The sequence below is a fragment of the Leuciscus leuciscus genome (genome assembly GCF_965113295.1).
Source record: "Leuciscus leuciscus genome assembly, chromosome: 3".
Classification (NCBI taxonomy): domain Eukaryota; kingdom Metazoa; phylum Chordata; class Actinopteri; order Cypriniformes; family Leuciscidae; genus Leuciscus; species Leuciscus leuciscus.
Genome location: NC_138727.1, coordinates 18425404 through 18447086, shown reverse-complemented (window position 1 = coordinate 18447086; position 21683 = coordinate 18425404). Strand labels below are relative to the sequence as shown.

At 38.2% G+C, this 21683-nt stretch overlaps 1 protein-coding gene across 1 annotated transcript in view; it reads left to right on the top strand.

The window, feature by feature from the left end:
• Positions 1–16100, top strand: part of adgrl3.1 (adhesion G protein-coupled receptor L3.1) — a 110662-nt gene extending 94562 nt beyond the window's left edge. Inside the window, exons 17-21 of the mRNA XM_082164606.1 lie at positions 1528–1619; positions 6170–6338; positions 8884–9012; positions 9519–9615; positions 13327–16100. Coding sequence (XP_082020732.1) covers positions 1528–1619; positions 6170–6338; positions 8884–9012; positions 9519–9615; positions 13327–14243 — 1404 coding nt within the window. The 3' untranslated portion in view covers positions 14244–16100. The remainder of the gene's footprint in view (positions 1–1527; positions 1620–6169; positions 6339–8883; positions 9013–9518; positions 9616–13326) is intronic.
• Positions 16101–21683: the final 5583 nt, after the last annotated feature.

Sequence of the window (21683 nt, the reverse complement as noted above, 5' to 3'; positions counted from 1 at the left end):
AAGCCAATTCCACATTGGCGCGCACACACACACCCACATGGGGGGTTCAGATAATAGTGTGTCGAGGGCATTTTCCCAATTACGGGAAAGTCACAGTCACCCTACAAAACAAGCTGAGCAACCCAACTGCTATATATAGAGAAAGAGGGATATGTGTGTGTGTGTGTGTGTGTGTGTGTGTGTGTGTGTGTGTGCGTGTGTGCATGCATGTGTGTGTTTGTTCAGGTAAACCCTACATTATGTGGGCAAAATGTCCCACCCAAAATGGCAATATCTGAAATCCTTGTCCTTCTGGGGAATTTTTTTTGGTCCATATGAGGAAAACAGCTTATAAATCATAGGCCTACTAAGTGATGTTTTTGAAAATGTAAAAATGCAGAAAGTTTTCTTTGATGGGTAGGTTTAGGGTTAGGGAATATAATATACTGTTTGTACAGTATAAAAATCATCATGTCTGTGGAAATCCCCATAAAACATGAAAACCTAACATTCCCAAAAGGGTTCCTATGAGGCATGTACTGAAATTTTGAGAAAACTTTGAAATTTTGGCTGAAACACTACTACAAAAATCAGATAACCAAATGTTTGACATGGAGAAGAATCATACCTGTCATATAAACATCAGCTACTGATATTTTACCATAAAACTCTCACATTTACAGTTGACGAGATGAGTAGCTGGTTTGACGCATGATGAAATGTACGCAGACAAAATTTCAAACATGAATGCAATTTACATTTATTTGTTTTTTTCTAACTGTGCACACACAATGTGTGAGACAATTCAAACACCATTGTAATAATAAAATATTAAAACCAAAAAATGTAACGTATATATGTGCTTGCATTTTCCAAGATGTTCCCCTTGGATATTAGATGTTTAATCCAGAGGTTTTCTTTTCTCGAACAGGTTGCACACATGCACTTGTCTTGTACATGCGTTATACAAATCTTATGCTGTTATATTATTATACTGTAGGCAGTGTAGGGTAAGGATGTGCTTGTATCGAAAAAAAACAGTTTTGGAGTTATTGTTATCTGCACGTCATAATAATGTGTCAAAAAAGCAAGATCTCTGTTTGGTATAGGCAATATCACATTCATCAACACTGACACATGCATAAATGCTGTTTTATACAGTTATCAGATTGTTTAAACATTATTATTTCTAACAAAGTCTTTAAAATTAGGGTTTTCAGTTCCAGTAGCTTCAGTTTTTGCCAAGAAAGTTCATTTTGGTGCATTGGTATTTCCCATTATAAAACTGTGATTTCCAGGGTTAGTAAAGGCATGAAAATGAGCGTGCAAGAAAGATGAATCATCCATTGAGCGATTCTGCTTTATTTTATTCATTTAAATCTGTTTATTCATTCCTGACACACAAATGAAAATATGTCCAGTAAGGATTTCAAATATCCGTATCCCCCGATTACAAATGAATAGCAAAGTCTTGGAAATGCATTGGTTAATTAATGATGTTAGAGTCTTCTTTTATAATTTCATGCATTTTATGATTTTGTGTTGCAGCTAAATGTTATTTTCCTGGGCATTGCGCTATATAAGATGTTTCACCATACTGCGATTCTCAAACCTGACTCTGGTTGCCTGGACAACATCAAGTAAGGCATTTATTCTGTGTTTCAATATGTGTGTGTGTGTGTGTGTGTGTGTGTGTGTGTGTGTGTGTGTGCTTTATTGCTTTTCTTGCTTGCACTGCAACTGTCTTCATTTTCACTAAACACACAATTGTCCTTTAATTTCAAACCACTCCTTAGAGGTGTTTAAATGAGAAGAATGTTCTACTGCATATCTAAAGTTAGACGCAGTTTAAAGTGTCTTCATCTGCCACTTTCTCCTTGATGTTTGAGTTCTCATGGGACAGAATCTTTAATGATTAAATAAAAAAAACTTGACATAAATCACATTCCCTGTGCTATTTATTCAAATTAAGTCAGCATCATCTTTAAGAGTGCTAGGACACAAGGGGCTGGCATATTAGGGTGTATTAAAACACAGCCAGTAATGCGGGGGATCAGAAACTGTGCAATGCACAGCGTGTAGTATGGCTCATCTATACACAGCAGCCCATTGGCAGACAGTACATGCTGAATCTAGGTTAGTTAGCATATTCCAGTAATTGATTATTCTTTTTGATGTTCAGAACACAGGCAGAGGAGTCACTGTTCAAATCTGTGACCCAAATGCAGATTTTCTGCTGTAGTTCTAGTGTTCTGAACAGATGTTCATGTTATACAACAGTTACAGTACTCTTATATGATTGAACAAGTGCTGTTCCAAGACTGCTGATGCATACAACAGCACTGGGACATTCCTAAATGTCAGTTTGTGCATTAGTGGTGGGGGTTTCTGTAGGTTACATCGATATGCCAGTAGGTGGCAGCAAGTGACTGCTTTATGAGTGAGTCATTGACTCATTCACCAAACATTGATTCATTAAACGAAACGAAACGAGATTAGGGCTGCTGTCCAAAACCGTGTACACTCTTGAGTAGGTATTTTTTCTGAATAAGTAATTACTTCACGACCTCTAAAAAATTACTGTATGTTCAAAATAGTATGAATGTGTGTAGTATGAATGTAATCTGGACGTACTACATTCACCATGTTGTCATTATCATGTGACTTACCAGAGTCAGTTGTGTTGCTTCACCTCCATTCATAAATACCCTCCCGTGGCCTCATGGGAAAGTAAAGTGACCATAGAATGCGGACTTCAGAATCTCGCTGGAAGTAGTAGATCATCTGGGGACTTTTTGTGTTCTCTTTTATGAATACTGTGAATTCGGACATACTTCTTTTGTCACATTCTGTTTTTCGCCTACTATATAGTAGGGAATATAGTATAATGGGAAGTATGCAATTTCGGATGCAGCCTAAGTGTGTTCGACTTGAAGGGGTGCTGCGCAGACCGATCGATGTATGACATCACAGTACCGCAAGAGCGATTAGAGAGCAGATGGCTCCGTATGCTTTCGAATCGCTCTTGCTGTACTCTGATGTCATGCACCAGTCGGTCTGCGCAGCACCCCTTCAAGTCGAACACACCTACAGTCTTTTTAAGTGAGTCATTGAATCATTTACTTAACCCAATTGTTAAAAAACAGATTTATCCATGAACAAACCTGTGTTCTTTTAGTATTGTTTAGCTATTTTATTTTGAATTATCTTTTATGTTCATTTTTTCAGTTTTATTTTTAATTTTATTTGATCTTTTAGTCATTTTATGTGTTTTCATAATTTTTATTAGTTTGTTTTTCATTATTTCTTCTTGAAACTATTTTCATTGGAGGAGCAAAAATAGACAATGTAACTTCCAGTATTGTGTCTGAAATCGCTACTAAATATAAACTTCAAGAGTTAACAGTTAACATAACTGTTTACCATGTTTACAACTGTATTTTAACAGCTACCAAAATTAATTTGCCACCAGAATTATTTAAACCACACTTAAAAATGTACTGTATGTCAGTACATTAGATAATGAAAACCAGTTGTCATTTAAACACCTCTAATTAACGGTTAGATATTAATGGACAAATATGTGTTAATGTATCTTTGATTTAACAATGTTTGCCAACACCATAATAACAAACATATAGGAAACAATAAACAAAACTATAGGTTTGTAAGCTGTAAAAACAGTAACATTGTGAAATATTACAATTAAAAAAATGCTTTTTATTTTAATATATTTAAAAATTAAAGAAAAATTTAATTTATTCTTGTGATGGCTAATCTGACATTTTTTAACAGTTTCATCCTATAGAAATCACTCTAATATGTTGATTTGGTACTCAAGAAACATTTCTTATTATCATTATTGTGATACTTTTTTTTCAGGATTCTTTGATGAATATTCAAAAGAAATATTTTGTAACATTGTAAGTGCTTTTGATCAATTTAATTCATACTTGCTGAATAAAAGTAAACATTTATTTCAAATAGTGAAAATATATATAATTTAAGGATTTAGGCATTTAGGTATTTATCTATGGCAACTGTGTACTCAGCATACATACTATACTACATACATCATATAATCTTTCTTTACAACATTCCTAGTGTGTGTTATTATCTAACTCTAACCTTTGCACTATTAGGCCCCGATCAGACATAACGTGTTTTTCAGGTTTGAAAACGCGAGGCGCAACACACTGCCTTTTTTTGGTTGACTTTTTTTTATTTAGAAAATAGCAGTGTGCTGCGGCAACCACCTAGCAACCACCTAGCACCTAGTCAGTCTAATCAAGGATTATAGCGCAAGTAAAGTTAAGTAAGTTAAGTAAACTGTCATATTAGCAGCAACTTGGACAAAAAAATGGACAAGCAGAGGGCTCGTGAAGTCATACTGTTCTGCGTAACTCGCGACAGCCACCACAAGTTTCTCCTCCATCATTGCAGTCTCTGGACCAAAAACAAGCAAATGTACATTTCCGTCACCACAACGGAAGGCCCGCTTCTCCATTCATTCGATTGGACAATGGAAAAAAAAGTGTGAATGACGTCTGGCGCTTTTCTGCTCAGAGATAAAACATTTTTTTACTTCAGCCTCTCAGAGCACTCCTACAAAAATGCGGGGCACAGCAGGCAGCTTATGGTTGTTTATATTGTTCAATAAAGTTCTTGAAAAAAAAATGCACCCGGGGCGCATAAACAGCACGCAAAAACGCTCACTGCCAATAGAAAACTATTTAAAAAAGGATCCTCTCACTGCAAAAAAACGTGTTCTGTCTTAGTCTCTTTGTCACCAAATCAGTAACAGAAAAAAGAGCAGAGACAAATGGCTTTACAAGCACAGGATACATGGCTGATTTATTACATTTTATCTCTCTCTAAATTTAAAGTTAGAAAGTCTGGCCCAGTCAAAAATTGTGCCTCAGCACAAATTCCATCTGAAGTCCTGAAGTTGGCGTGCATAGAATAGATTATCTTGGCTCCAGTGAAGTGATTGGCTTCTGAGATCTTAACTCCACCCACCATCGCAGTTCTCACTTTGAAATTGTCACAAGGTGCAAGTTACTCCTAAACTTACTGGCAGACAACTGTGTTGACTGCGAAAATTCAACCATATTTCATAATCCTCATCATCATCATAAAAAGTTTTCATTTTATTTGTTTGTGTTTTCCAACTCTTGAGTTTGTTTTGTTTTATTTATGATGTTTATGAATCATTCATCAGCCTCATCTGTCTTTTTTCTTTGTTTCCTTTTCCATCCTTTTTTTCTGTTTTACATTTCAGCATTCTGTTGAGGCATGGCTTGTTATGGATAGTCACTGGTAAGGGTCTCCAGCCAATCAGAGTGCCAGTTTTCTGAATCATGCATTCTGATTGGAGTGTTTAGCTGTGTAGTTCTTCCACTGTTTGATTGCTTCTCTGAATGTTAAAATTATTTAAGTGATTCATCAATTCTGCAACGTGGCTCTTTGAAATGAACAATGTAATTATAATTCTTCATGAGTGCGTGTTCTCTTACTGCGTCAGTCCCGAGTTGGTTCAAAATCAACACTTCTGTCTGTCTGTCTGTCTGTCTGTCTTGCCACCTTGATCCGCCATTATTTTATTATTATTATTGTCTCTGATGGAAACAATAATTAATATTGACTGTCTCTCTGTATATCGTCTCAAAAGTGTCTGTCTGTCTGTATGTCTCCCTCCCTCTCTCTCTCTCTCTTTCTCTCATACTTTCTAATGATCTTGTTTCGGTGCCAAACATTAGCCTGTCACATTAGCTCAGTTCACAGTATAAATGGGTTGCAAGCTGATTATGTGAGTCTAAGTGTGTGTGTGTGTGTGTGTGTGTGTGTGTGTGTGTGTGTGTGTGTGTGTGTGTGACCCCAAAGAGTAAATGACATCACTAAATGAGTGTGAGGCTCAGTGCTAAGTACAGACTAGTAGACATTATGGCTGGAGCCAGCTTGACATTTGACTGCTGTAGAATAATGCCTTTCTCTGAGACAGTTTATATTTTCATCCTACTATTGTTGAACTGAGGAAACATACACAGACTTATAACATAACATTTTAATAAACTGAGATAATATAAACTGGCTAAGGTCATACATGGAAGTGTGTCAACTGTGCTTGAGTGAGAGTTATGCACTTTATCTGTTTAATTTCTCTTTCTCTCTCTCTCTCTCTCTCTCTTAGGTCCTGGGTTATAGGTGCCATAGCTCTGCTGTGTCTGTTGGGGTTGACCTGGGCGTTTGGACTGATGTATATCAATGAGAGTACAGTCATCATGGCCTACCTCTTTACCGTCTTTAACTCCCTGCAGGGAATGTTCATCTTCATATTTCACTGCATCCTGCAGAAGAAGGTGACACACATACAAACACACATACACATAAGGGTGATTCTTCAATTAGGGGCACTTTTGACTACTCGAGAGCTTTTTCTCTTTGCATCTTAAGATTTTCAATATTCTTTCAAAAACATAAAAAATATCTTTCTGACCGAATCACACCGTATATCACACCGACCGAAGTTCTTGGAAATGTGGAAGCAGAATTCCCTCCTAGAATTTTCTTAATAAATGTAGAATAAATATAATTGTTATTTTAATTTAATCGCTCCTATGGAAGTAGAATGATTTTTTTTTTTTTTAAGCATTTTCTTTTCCATTAAATCATCCTAGCTGACAGAAAAGTTCCCCTAACTTGAAGAATCACCCATGCACTGTATGTTATGCAAACATCTGCAGTATTGCAATCACGTGCACACACTCATACTGAGGCTCTATTGACCTCTTTCCTGGGCATTTTACTGAGGGTTTACTGGCCTCTCATTAGTAATGATCTCATTAATCAACCCTTCTGTCACATGCATGCTCAATTAGAGACCCTCAGCTCATCAGATTTATTTAGCTCATGATAGATTTTAAACCTTCTAATTATCTGATGGCCGACCGATGGATAGCTTCCAGAGTCATTTAGCATGAAAATGCTCATATACAAGTACACATTACACCGGTGAATTTTAGCTGTAGAAGGAAACAGATATCGATCAGAGAAAAATCATATGTGTATGTATGAACTTTGTTATGTATTGACGGACAGAATGATTGGACTGTTGTTAAAATTGATTATGTATTGCGCTGGCCAACCTTGAAGCTGAAATGCCAATTTATCATGTTTCTTTCGCATTAAATACATGTGCGTGCAGGCAACTTCTAAGCCAAAAAGTGAATGATTTCATAACATTTTTAACTAATAAATTGGACTAAATACCTAATGGATCTTCTTAACGTAGTATATATTCTCTCAAAGACCCACACAAAGCTGTTTTTACAAGACGAGGGACTGATCTAGGCTTATTTGGGTTTTGTGGAGACAGCAGTGATATAAATCTAAAGCCGTAAGTCCTGTTTGGTTGAGGTCTTTGAGGAGTTGGGTGTGCAGTCATCCATAGAGATTTTATTTGGCCGATCTTAGAGAGTTTTCTTTCAACAGCTGCGCAAACAATAACACAGCATCCATGTTAACAACATTAAAAAGCAATTATAGCTGTATTATTGCTGATACAATGGGGAATTTTGTACTGATATTGGTCATTATTGTTATTATGTCTAGATTTTTGGATGGAGCAATACAAGTTTTGGTCCTTGTTGTTTGAGAATTGAGGTAAAGGTCGTGATGTTGAATGTACATGTGTGTTTTTCCTGATTAAGATTACTGCGTTAGGAAGGTCGTCCAGCATGCTAACTATTGAGGTCATGAAAATGATATGAAAGTTCCTGCCATGCACACGAAAGTTCACTTTGCTGTTCACAAGCACACAAATGCGCTCGCACAGACGTGCTGGAACCTGCTGGAACTGAGATAAACTGAGTGAACTCTTTAACACAAGGACACAAGGAATGGCCAATCGATGAAAAAAATGCAATTACAAGAAATGCTGACCAATCAAATCGCAATTAATCACATACATCGATATTTGCTGAGAAAATGTCCCAATTGAAGGCTTAATGTTGAATCAATTAGAAAATAATAACATATTTCCTTAAAACATGTTTGTGTTAGTCATTATTTTTATAAAAAGTTATATCACAAATTATTAATCCATAAATATCATTGGGTTTTAGGGAGTCGTACCACATGACATTTTTCAACCTGAACTAACCAAAAAAACTTAAATTCATTCCTAAATAAAAAAACATGCTGATCATAGAAGAGGTTCATTCAAGCCATTGTATGTATCAACTGCATTTGTATTGTGTGTGTGTGTGTGTGTGTGTGTGTGTGTGTGTGTGTGTGTGTGTGTGTGTGTGTGTGTGTGTGTGTGCACGCGCATGCGTGTGCGTGCGTGTATATACAGAACAGGTCAAAAGTTTGGAAACATTACTATTTCTAATGTTTTTGAAAAAAGCCTCTTATGCTCATCAAGCCTGCATTTTTTTGATCAAAAATACAGAAAAGGCAGTAATATTGTGAAAATATTATTACAATTTAAAATAATGGTTTTCTATTTCAATATACATTAAAATATCATTTATTTCTGTGATGCAAAGCTACATTTTCATCAACCATTACTCCAGTCTTCAGTGTCACATGATCCTTTAATAGTAATGTTTCCAAACTTTTTATCAGTACTTAATGTATCTATGTATGTATGATCGATTAATCACATTTACTCACAGCTAACATAAGTTTGTATATATTTATATATATATATGTGTGTGTGTGTGAGTGTTAGATGTGTGTTAATCGCGATTAATAGATTTGATAGCACAAATTTTTATATATTATATATATTTGTACAAAATTAAATTGAGATTTAATTCAATTAAATGTAATTGTTAACTGAAGCATTTCTCACTTCCCCTAAACCTTGGTTAACCAAACTGTCTGTGTGTTTCTTTGCAGGTGCGTAAGGAGTATGGCCGATGTCTCCGCACACACTGCTGCAGTGGGAAGAGTGTGGAGTCAACCATCTCCACTTCAACAAAGACCAGTACGGCCCGCACACCTGGACGCTATTCCACCAACTCACAGGTATCATGCAAACACCGTACACACACCTGGAGGGGATCCTCCAAACCCATCTCAAGTGATTTTTCTAGGCCAGTGAATGTTGAAGCTGTCAGTGGTCGATGCAGTCATCGGCTTGTTATTTCTTTGCACAGAAAGCACTTTAGCTCTGCCGTTTTCTCATTCATGGGTGAATACAGTCCCACATGACCCAATTTCACATTCAGCCTTATTTTAAACGGTGCACTCAGCATTCTGCTCACCTTACTATTTGTGAATATAATCAGAGTGAATATAATCAAAAAGGTTTTCAGTGCCATATTACAATCAATAGTTCAGTGCCGATAACTGTAGACAAAAAAGGAAACAAAACCAACCTCAGTAATGGGATGTCTGTAATATGTATGATATAAGATATAAAGGTATAAAAGGTATAAAATAAGTGAGCTGCATTACACTATTACTGATACATTGCACAATTTCTTTGTTCAGAATCTAAAAAACGACCCCCTCTCTTCCTCTGTTGTCAGAGTCGTATTCGTAGGATGTGGAATGACACTGTCAGGAAGCAGTCGGAGTCATCTTTCATCACCGCTGACATGAACAGCTCAGCGACTCTCAATAGAGGTAAAGCCAACACACACACACAAACATGCACCCATGTGTACACGTGTACACCGTATTCATTCACATACATATTGACAGAAACTGTTTCATATATACAAACATTGTAATTGTTTGGATCTGATATGAGAAAAGTTGAACAGAAACCAGTTCAATTATCATTTGACACCTAGAGATTAATTCTGGCCAATGAACTTTGCCATGGCAAAAAATTATAATAATAATATACCCTGAAAATAGAGATTGTTTTGTTTTTTTCAACTATGGGCTCTTTTTTGTTCCGTGGACATTATTTTAGCCTTTCAACATTTCAAAAACGTTGAAACCAATTTAAAAAAAAAATCTTTTTATTATATGAAAGTTGCATTAAACATTTTTTTTTTCTTTACCAGGCCTTCATAATTTATTTTCTGCTGTAAATGCCTTTGAGTGCTTTTATAGGTTTTATTGTTTTACCTTTGTCATTGAGCTAGATAATTTTTTTTTAATCCATCATAAAAATATGAATTATTACATTTTAAAAACGAAGAAAATCTAAGTAAAGAATGATAAAAAGATAAACCATTTCAATATTCATTGTGTGGAAATGATTTATATACATTTTTACACAACAATTGCCCCCTGTCATTTCTATCACCAATATTTTTGCCACTAATAAATTTGATAGAGTGCTTGTTTTACCGAAGAAGCAAAATTGTCAGTGAAGAGTATGCTTGACATGTGATGTGAACATGTGATGTGTGAAGAAAACAATTATGGTGAATAATAATAAACACAACTTTTTAATCTGCTTCATTTCCGATCAAGCTTTGCAAAAACTGACAATAGTTTTTGTGTGTTGGTGTGTGTGTATATGTGTGGTCCTGGTAAACCGTAGGTTATGTGGACAAAATGTCCAATGGTGCGTGTGTGTGTGGGTGTATCCAAAAATGTTGCAAAATGTAATTTCCATCACTGTTATTTACACCACAGAATCCAATTAAACACAAAACACAATTGGAAATGACTCCGTGGTGGAAATGTTCATGACGTTCAGAATAATTATAGAATTTTCCTGTGATGCGTGTCTGTCCACTGTTGGACTTTGTTAGTAGACAAATAAAATAAACTAGTGAGAGTGTGAAAAATATTTTAAAAGAGTTCACAAAGACAAAAGTGCCAAAAGATAATGAATTGTCTGAGTGTATGTTTGTTTCATGAGAGAGCGAGAGAAAAAAGAGAAACTGCAGAAGAATCTAGAACGAAACAGAAAAGTCCTCCAACTTTCTGACCCTGGAGTCCAAATGGATCAGACATCTGTGTGTGTGCTCATGTTCTGCTCATTCTCAAACCCTGCCTGCCTCTGTTATGTCCAAACGTTAATATGATTTGCTCCTCTGAGCTCCTTTGTCTTCTCTTTCCTGTGTAAACAAGAATGTGAGCTTTTAAAAGTCTTCCAGCGACATCAGAGCTGAAGCCATGGAAAAACTCTCCCAATCAAGTCACACTGGCAAGACAAAATGTCAAACATCAACAGCTGTCCAACATAAACATCATCTATGCGGAGCTCTGTACTGATATCACATGGGAGGTTTTACATTCCTGTCCACTCGAACTAACATGCTGCGACTGCTGATGTTTAAAGCTGTTTAAACACAAGTTTACTGACTTCTTGTCTGCATCATTCTAACTGTTTATTGTACATCTTTTTTCTGTCTCTTTGTTGCTCCTTCCTTCTGTCTTCTCTCAACTCCATATCTGTCTCTCTTCCTCTCTCTCTCTCTCTCTCTCTCTCTCTCTCTCTCTCTCTCTCTCTCTCTCTCTCTCTCTCTCTCTCTCTCTCTCTCTCTCTCTCTCTCTCTCTTCCTCTCTTTCTGTCTCTCTCTCTCTTTCTTTCTGTCTCTGTTTGTGGGTGTTGTAGGTACCATGGCTAACCATCTCATCTCCAATGCTTTGTTACGTCCTCATGGCACTAATCCTTATAACACACTACTGGGAGAGTCTGCTGTGTACAATAACCCTACTGCCAACATGTTCAACACGCAAGGTTTGCCTCTCACATACACATTTACAAACTTTAGCACTTTTCGGGCGGTACTAATTGTCTCTCAGGGTGAAAACTGCAATGGAAAATTGACAGGGCTCCTCCTTGAAAAAAAAAAAAAAGTATTCATTATTGGAATTAAAAATATTAGGCTACCCCAAAGATGAAAATTCTGTCATCATTTCCATCATTTACTCAAACTGTATGATTATTTCCCCCCCTTACCACATAAGGAGATGTTAGGCGGAATATTCACACTGCTCATTTCCATACAATGAAAGTGAAGTGGGACAGACACTGTCAAGCTAAAATTCGGCTAAAATTGGCCTTTTTAATAATGTTTTTATAATTATTAAGTGATTTAGATTTATATACATTTTTACAAATATAATTTTTATATAAATATATATTTATGTAGAATTCGTTTTTTTATTTTATGTTCTTAATAATAATAATTCATATTAATAAATGTTTTAATTTAGTATGATTTACTGATTAACATCTTGCACACAAACATATGGTGTATTTCTAGAAATATAAAATATAATAATTAGTATTTAAAATGCCATCTATTAAAAAACAATATTTAATTGAAATTTAATATGATTATATTTAATAAATTAACTTTTATTTTTGAAAACTCTTTAATTACCTATAATCCTATCGTTTTGATTAATGTATTATTTATGTGGTGGTTATGATCATTTTATGGTGCAGTATAAGAAAATTTAAATCTCTGCTGAAATTAATTGTTTTTTTTTTGTTTTTTTGTATTCTACATACAGTATAAGGCAATAAATAGGCCTAATTAGTCCAACTGAATGATTATTTAAAAATGTCACTTGTGTTGGTCTGTTCAAATTGCTCTGTTATGTGTTTTCATATATATATATATATATATATATACACACACACACACACACACACACACACACACAAACATAAAGGTTTGGAACAACAAATTCAAATTTGAAAAACTATTCTGTGTCCTGAGTTAGCAGTGATATCCTGCATACAAACTTCTCGTGTCTGTTTAATGAGCTTGTTTATGTTGTTTCTATGTCCATCTGTTCTGTTTAATAATTTGGTGGTATAAGAACATTTCAGCTTAGCATCTGTCCTAAACTCAGCAGGTTAGCATTCAGTCACTAATGCCTGTCACATTCTGAACTGAATATAATACTTCTCTCTCTCTCTCTCTCTCTCTCGCTCTCTCTCTCTCTCTCTCTCTCTGTGGACATGTTCCATAAGCATTTATGTGTGTAATCATTCTCTCTCTCTCTCTCTCTCTCTCTCTCTGTCTCTCCTTTCACGCGGGTCTGCAGCCTCCTACAGAGATTCAAGTATGATTCATTTACTTTCACAACAGCTCCATGTTTATAATATATTCTCCTTTGCTTCTCTCTTCTTTAATCTTCTCCCTTTCCTCATCCCTCCCATTCCTTTCTCTTCTCCTTCCCCCACTAAATCCACATTCCACCTGTATTCATGTTTTGTTCTTTTTAATAAAATATAATATCCTATTTGATATCATCTTTCATAAAGCATCCTGTAAATGAACCAATTCATATTACCAACAATCATAAACACTATATATAAAAGAATATTAGTGCCTATGTACCAAAATGTAAATTGTAAATGAGGTTATGTGTGTGATTCTGTGTAATTTTGTACTATTTCTTGCATTTCAGAGGGCATTCTAAACAACGCACGAGACTCCAGTGTCATGGATACGCTGCCGCTTAACGGTAACCACGGCAACAGCTACGGTGTGGCAGCAGGCGATTACCTTACCTACAGTTCTCGTGGCAGTGAGCCGCCGACCACGCTTGAGAAAAAGATCTTGAAAGAGCTGACGGCAAACTACGCCCCATCGTACCTGAACACCCAGGAGCGACAAGGGAAATCCCACCAGGGGACCTTGACCAATAAACTCAACAACCACCTGGCCAACGGAGGGGTCGCGGGGTCCTCATCCATCGCAAAGGATGACGTAATGGTGCTCGACAACCCCGGAGCGTTTCATCGGCATGACGACGGGGGCGGGTTAAGCCTGGAGCTCATTAGGGAGGAGTCACAAGCGCCGCTCCTCCCACCGAGACCGCCCCCTCCGGAAAACCACGCCCCCATGCACACGTTCTCAGCCCATCGGCGCCTGCCGCAGGAGAACAGCGAGAGCTTCTTCCCGCTGCTCCCCAACGACACGCACTCTTCGCACACACACACTCCCCGCACACACACGCACTCGCACTCGCCCCTCAGAGACTCGATCTATACCAGCATGCCCACGCTCACTGACCTCCCTCACGGCACTGATGACCTCATCAACGGTCTCCATGACGACGAAGACGATGAGGATGACGACGGCGAGGAGGAAGAGGGCAGCGAGCTGCACCTGGCCAACGGCAAAGGGGTCGTCATGGAGGCGGACGACGTGTACTACAAAAGCATGCCGAACCTGGGCTCCAGGAACCACATACAGGAACTGGAGAGCTACTATCAGATGGGACGCGGTGGCAGTGACGGGTTCATCGGCCCACCTGAGAAAGAAGACTCGTCACCTGAAGAACAGCCACCAGACCCCTCACAGCTGGTCACCAGCCTATAGACACCGACGCACACACACATTCTCAGTTAGCGTGTTTGTGTGTGTGACACAATGCACAAGGCATGGGATACACTACCTACTGCACTGATAGGAAGCCCCTAGAGAGACTGATCCCAGATAGCCCCCCGATTTCAGTACATACAAGTATCCCGTCACCAAAATCCTGCTCCAGTTAGAACCAATAACCAGAACTAGTAATCCATTCCTATGCTAGAACAAGGACTACCGCGTGTAGGTAGGTCTCGTGGACTTTTTTCTTTCCAATCTGCTGAGTAAAAACTCTTGTGGATAGTCAGTTTGGAGACGTGGACAAACTTTTGCTCCCTTGATCATTTGCATAGCTCTCCTTGACGAAAACCTTCATCCAATGGCTGTCTGATTCTCCTGGAAACTCACCACGGATTGTGGAGGGCGTGTAAACTGACTGTGGAAAACTAGCTGCCATTTTAGATGACCGTGTATGATAATGAGACCACCGACCCAGACTCTGAACTCTTCTGTCGTACTGAACTGCATTACACCCACAAGTCTCTAGACTTCTCTATGATTCTCTGCTGCACACATTCCTTCTCGTTTAGCACCGATCTCGTTTCTTGAGCGTGAAATCACAAAAGGCGCATCTAATCTTAAAGACTGAGGACGCATCTTGTTTTCTTACGTTTGTTTTTCAGTAATATTCTCAGTTATGGGAAAGGTAATCTTCACTAATTACAAAGAAATGGAACAGTTTTCCATGTAAAATGTACAGATTCCCGATATATTGCATATGATCGTATGCGTTTCATGTTTTTTGAGATATTTTGCCCCTTGTATGTGTTTTTGTAGACTAGAGCAATCCCACAATGCTGTGCTGGTCCTCCAAAATACTATCCCTTAGTACCGCACAGCACACACACATGCACACATACCTACATATACACGCATACACACTCTCGTTTGGAAGCATGACCATGGCTTCCTCCTTTTTTCCAAATGCAACACTTCATCATTCTAATTCTCACTGTGTCGATGATATCCAAGAGACTCTGGGGAACTGACTGTTGTGTGAATGACAGCTACTGCAGATGGGATCCCAATGGTGCTGGGATGTCGTCATGCCATGAGTTCTAGAGAGTTTACCCTTGAACACCTCATCTTTTATGTGTAAGAGCAGAAATCGCCCATTGGAAGCAGGTTGAAGAATTCCAACTTATTGATATTCCAGTCGTACGTGTTGACACAGCTAAAATTGTTCTCAGGCTAAAAGATCTCTAATTATTGTCTATTATTGTGATGATTTTACATATCAAGTCTGTTTTTAACAGTTTAATTGAGAACCGTAAGAAAGGCTTGCGGGATGTCAATTGGAAAAGGTCAGAGTCGAGGCCAAATCACAAATGAAAGTGTGGAAATCATGATTAAAAATCATGTGTGGAGCATATTCAATGTAAAGGAATAGGATTTTAATGGAGTGGTTTGGAAGATGGAAACAACCTTGTAAAGGTCGGTTTCTGAAACTACTGTTTACTTGTTCTCAAACTGAGACTCCCTGTAGCTTGCACATCTATCCCTTGTTAACCCACCCTCAGAAAATTGACTGCATATTTATTCCTGTGATTCAGTCTCGTTTTTTTATTTTTTATTTTCCAACAGATCAGAAATGTAGGATCTTAGAGAGCGTCGGGAAAAGAATCGGATCGGCACTGAGACATTTTTTATTGTTATTATCATCAATATTATTATTATTACAATATCAATGAAATTATTATTTATTCTTTTCATATGCATTCTAAACTGAATGAACTCATTACTAATATTTGTTGTAACAGTGAAAGTTGTTTGCCAACAAATAAAATGACTGAATTAATATTTACAATATTTCACAGGGGAGAGTTGTGAGTTTCTGCTTCTTTTTTGCTTTTTAATTCACTTTTTCACTTTTAGACTGACACTTTCAACAGGACGAGGAATGGTCATGACTCCTCTGGGCAGTTTTTCAGGGAAGGATTGTCATGGAGTAAATTGTACTGTGGATTGTGATTCTCTGTTGAAAATCCTTTTGGACTAGACTTAATCTCTGTCTGGGAAACCAGCCGGAAGACTTTAACAGTCAGTCGTTCTTCACTGACCCAGTTTCGGTACCGGAACCAATCAAACGAACGCGGTACCAATTAATTATGCACATCTGAGAAGAGTGCCAGCACAAACAGTGTAATTACGACCTATTGATTTTCATGTCTTTCCATGCAAACAGACACATGTCCGTCTGCAAACACACCCAAATGTCAGACAGTCTGCGCGTGTGAGAGTGTCAGTGAGAGTTCGCTCTGCCAAATGTTACCACCTTCATGAATATTTATAAGCCCTTTTGACAGGCACTTGAGCATTTTGAAATGAAGGAAAGATGCAGCCCCATCTCCATACTCCATACTTATAGCTCCATACTCTAGAGCCCTGTCTTGTCTTTGACGTGCGTGTGTGTGTGTGTGTGTGTGTGTGTGTGTGTGTGTGTGTGTGTGTGTGTGTGTGTGTGTGTGTGTGTGTGTGTGTGTGTTCATTCTGTAGGCAGCCTATGAGATTGAAAAGTTGTGTTTTTACAAAAGAAACATCATCATTTAAACTTTTAACCACCTACAGCCTACATACCACCCAAATTGAGAAGAGGAAATCTGAAAGTTTGGTTACTACAAAGAGGGTGAGGAGGGAAAAGATCTAGACAAGAGGTTCTCAACCTTTTTGACTTAAAGGTCCTTCAATAGGTTCAACACAATATTCAAAGGCCACCACCCCCACACACCCGATATATTTCCTCCGATATACTTCCTCAAACTTTGGTATATTAAAAATAACTGACCACAATTCATTCTGTATTTCCAGGAGATTCTGATTCGATATAATTTTCAATTAAAAGAAAAATTCTAATTTATTTGTATTTTAATCATTTGAATTAAGTTAGTTTTAAAAATATAATTAAATAATATAATTAATTAAATAAAACAAATTTTTTTAATGTTTATTTATGTAACAATTTATTTATTTAAAAAATAACTGAATTCAAATGCTAAAAAAATTATGCATATAATAATTTTGTAGTCATCCTGTGGCCCCCTTGAATGGTTTGCTGAGGTCCCCCAGTGGGCCCCTGCCCCCGGTTGAGAGCCACTGATCTAGACAGATGGCAGAGACTGCAGTCTTCTTCTTCTCCTCCTTCTCTCTCGCCTTGGTCTTAGGGTAATTAAATGAGACTGGAGAAGATGTGGGCCGGATCACAGCATGGGCTCTGTGTTCACTTAGTGATGCCTGATATTTTTACCCATGCTGCCCAATCTAACATCAAAAGTGTTTTAACCACACAAGCCCGTTCCTGTCACAGTGCACTAGACACGAATATGAAATAAAAATACCCTCACTGTGCTGGGAAAATATAATTGTCACAAAATAAATCTACGCATATTATAAATATACATGATGGATATGAAAACTAGATAGTTAAATTGGGGGTAGGTGGGGGGTCTGTTGGGGTCTAAAAAGTTCCCTTCCTCTAAATGGCATGAGACTTTACTTTGTTGATACTTGATCGCTCTACAAACAAACAAAAATAAATTGGAATAATATCTGGTTGTATGTTAGTCTGACAAAAATGAAAATAAAATGAATGAGGAAACAAAATCAATAGGCTACTTTAAAAATAATGTCAAAAAACATTCAATAAATCAGCCACAATACAGAGCACAAATACGCAGAAATGAAGTGCAAACACTATAAAATATCCATAATGCGAAACAGTCAACACCCTAAAAAATGCAAGATGCTTCAGAAAGTTTCAGAAAGCTCCAGCGTGTCAAACACGCAAACACTACAGGCAACTCTGGAAACAATCAATATGCACATCAAGCATTAGAAAAAGAAACTGTTGATGCTTGGTCAGCACAGAAGAAGCCTCTGCTATCAAAAAATCCAATGTGATCCAACACCTACATGTGTTATGGACATTGAGTCAAAGGTGGAGTTGTTTGGCCACAGTTTCAAATGTTACAGTGTGTTTCTTGAAAACCGAACAGTGCATTTGAGAATAAGAACCTCATGCCAACTGTGACGCACGATGGGAGTGTTATGGTTTGGGGGTGTTTTGCTGCCTCAGGGCCATACAAACTTGCCATTATAATACCAACTATAAAGTCCACATTATACCAAAGAGAGCATGAGGAGAACGGAAGGCCATTTGTAAAAAATAAAAATAAAAGCTGAAGCTGAACCATACGCAGACCTGAAAAACTGAAAATCAAGTTCTGAATCTAAATGCCGGCACCTAAACATGGAGGAAACTTTAACAATATCAAACACTTTAAGGACTTCTGCATGGAAAAGAGACTTTAAGATTATTTGAAGAATTTGTTTCTGCCAAAAGGGGAAATCCCACAAAATACCATTTATTTTTGTTGAACCTTCACCAATCAATAATGTAAAAATAAAGTTCCAGTGCCTACTTAATCACTATCTTTAAACCAACATTTGGTCCCAAACTAGCAAACGCCTATAGTGACAGCTTAAATTTCACTAAATTCACAACTCTGTTCCCCATTCTAGTTTTTTTTTATTTAATTATAAATTGTATTTAGTCATGGTGTGTATCAATTTTTCTACAGCAGTCATTCATTAGGCAAATAATCTCATTCTATTTTATCATCAAACTTATACATTGTATTTATTTTTTGGAAAATATGAGTTTATCACTAACTTCAAACCAGCATTTGATCACAAACTAGCAAACCCCTACCGAGTGACAGCTTAAATTAGGCCAAATACACAATACACCCATTCTAGTTTATTCATTTCCTACATTTCATTGAATGTGTATTAATTATTTATCTTTTGCTAGAAAATAATACTATCACAAGGACACAATCTTTCATGGGTTGTACTTAATTTTTCTCAGTACTGTATATATATATATATATATATATGTATATATATATATATATATATATATATATATATATATATATATATATATATATATATATATATATATATTAATAATGTTGCTGGATTGCTGCAGTGGACAAGTCAGGGCTGCCAGGAACATCCCCATAACCACCGTCAAGGGCTTTGAGAGGAAGAACAGCCATTCTTTGCTTAGGTGGTTGGGTCTCCCTCGCACCATCAGCAGCATAGTCTTGTATGCGGGAGTAAGAACAAGCTACAACTCCCCTTCAGCAGCCTGTCGGAGGAGTTCATGGTTTCCCGAACAAGAGAGGTGCTGCCATACAGAGAGTCAACTGACACCAAAGTCTCCTCGGCTGGCATAGAGGTGAGGACGGGTAGGAAGTAAGGCCCAGGAGGCAGTCGACCAGGCTGAAGTGTGGCTACGGCACAGTGTTCTGGTGGGGACAAAAGCGTCAGGATGTGCAGGGCTTGGCTGTAAAGACCTCGATACAACAAGGCCCGGGGAAAGGACAGGTGTCAACTGATCCAAGAAGAAATCCGAGCAGGGGTGGAGGAAAGACGCATCAGCAGGATGGTGGGGATGCGACAACAAGGGGTGTTGACTCGATGGAAACAGGTGACGAACCGTGAGATCTCGTGGTCTGAGTTGTGGAAAGCGGAGCCACACCGGATCCAGTTCCTTATCCAATCAGTCTACGATGTCCTCCCCAGCCCAACCAACCTCTTCTCCTGGGGCCTGATAGACACCCCTGCATGCCCCCTATGCCTAAAAAGAGGATTCCTGGAGCACATATTAAGCTGCTGCCCTAAAGCCCTGGGGGAGGGACGTTATCTGTGGCGACACGACCAGGTGCTAAGGGTCATCACAGAAGCCATCGGCATATAGGGTTCTCTCTCAGCAGGCACCAGCAGCCAGCACAGCGCTCAATCGCATTTGTTAAGGCTGGAGAGAAACCACCATGGAGCAAGAACCCAGCAGGGGGACTTCTGGCAACAGCCCGGGACTGGCAGTTAAATGTCGACCAGGGAAGGCAGCTCAAATTCTCAGAAACCATCGCCAAGACCACGCTTAGGCCTGACATGGTCCTTCTTTCAGAATCATCAAGGCAGGTGGTCCTACTGGAATTGACTGTGCCCTGGGAAGACCAAATGGAAGAGGCGTTTGAACAGAAGAGGGCCAAGTAAGAGGAGTTGGCAGTTGAATGGCGTAGCAGGGGATAGAAGACCCGCTGCCTTCCCATTAAGATTGGCTGCCGAGGGTTTACTGGCCAGTCACTCTGCATAGTCCTCAAGCTACTGGGAATCAGGGACTGTACAAGAAAGCCATCAGGAACATCATGGATCCTGCTGAGAAGGCATCTAGATGGCTGTGGATCAAAAGGGATGATCCGTGGACCCCACAAGCTACCTAGAGACAAGTCAAGGACTGATCGCTGGGTCGCCTAGGCGAGGGTGTATGATGTTGAAAAACCCAGAACACCCGATGACCCCAGGTTACAGGACTGATGATGTCTAGAGCCCTATTCGGATGGGATTTGCTAGGGTAAAGTAATTATTACCAGAGCTTCTCAATAATTTTAGTCCCATCCGAATATGCCATCTCAGTAATCATTATGGACAATGTCAGTAAAGATAACGGCGACTTTTACCTTCTGTAAAAAGGTCAGGAAAAATTACCTCAGGTAATACTAATCCCATGCAAATAGACCCGCTGTAAATATACGTAAATATTCAGTCTTTTACTGTTTAAAAGTAGTTTTCCTCGGTATGGAGGCACTTTAAAAATGATTCAGTTGCGTTCTAGGTGGTGGGAAAAGTCTGTGGCAAAACTCAAGTGTTTTCCACAAACCATTCAGATCAAAAAGAAGGTCGAAAGCACTTGTTAGAGGCATGAAACTTCTTTTAGCGTTTAGCGTCTAGAGCCTATTACTAACATAATCCAATCTGAATTTAATTAATACAGTACAAAGTTCGACCGGACCTAACTGTTTTATATATAGAAATATAGGTTATATGTGTTAGCGCACATGATATCAGTAAGCAACGTAATACGCACATGACAACTGGAAGGAATCGAGTTACCCCACCCACTTCTGCTAGTTTTATTGAGATCTCTTATCCCGTGCGAATTGCCCATTAATATTACAGATGTCCTGTGTTAAATTTATATTACTCCATCTACCCTTGTAAAATGAATCCTGTCCGAATAGGGCTTAGGTACATCTGTAAGGTGTGTGTTAAAACCTGTCAAATCACTAATGAAATCGGGCAAAAAAAAAATCATTGCTTTAGCTCAAAAAAATATTTCAGGTTGGATCAGTGAATGTAAATGTGCAAGTTCTCAGACGTCTAGTTCTTATATTATGGTTATCAACCAAAATTAGCACCGAGGACATTAATACCTTAAACTAGCCTCCGGCCTTTCTGAACAGGTGCAAAGGCATGCGGGGAGTGTTCTGTGAGCACAAAGGGTCAACAAGCTTTATTGTAAATGCTGATGGGGGTGAGCTATAC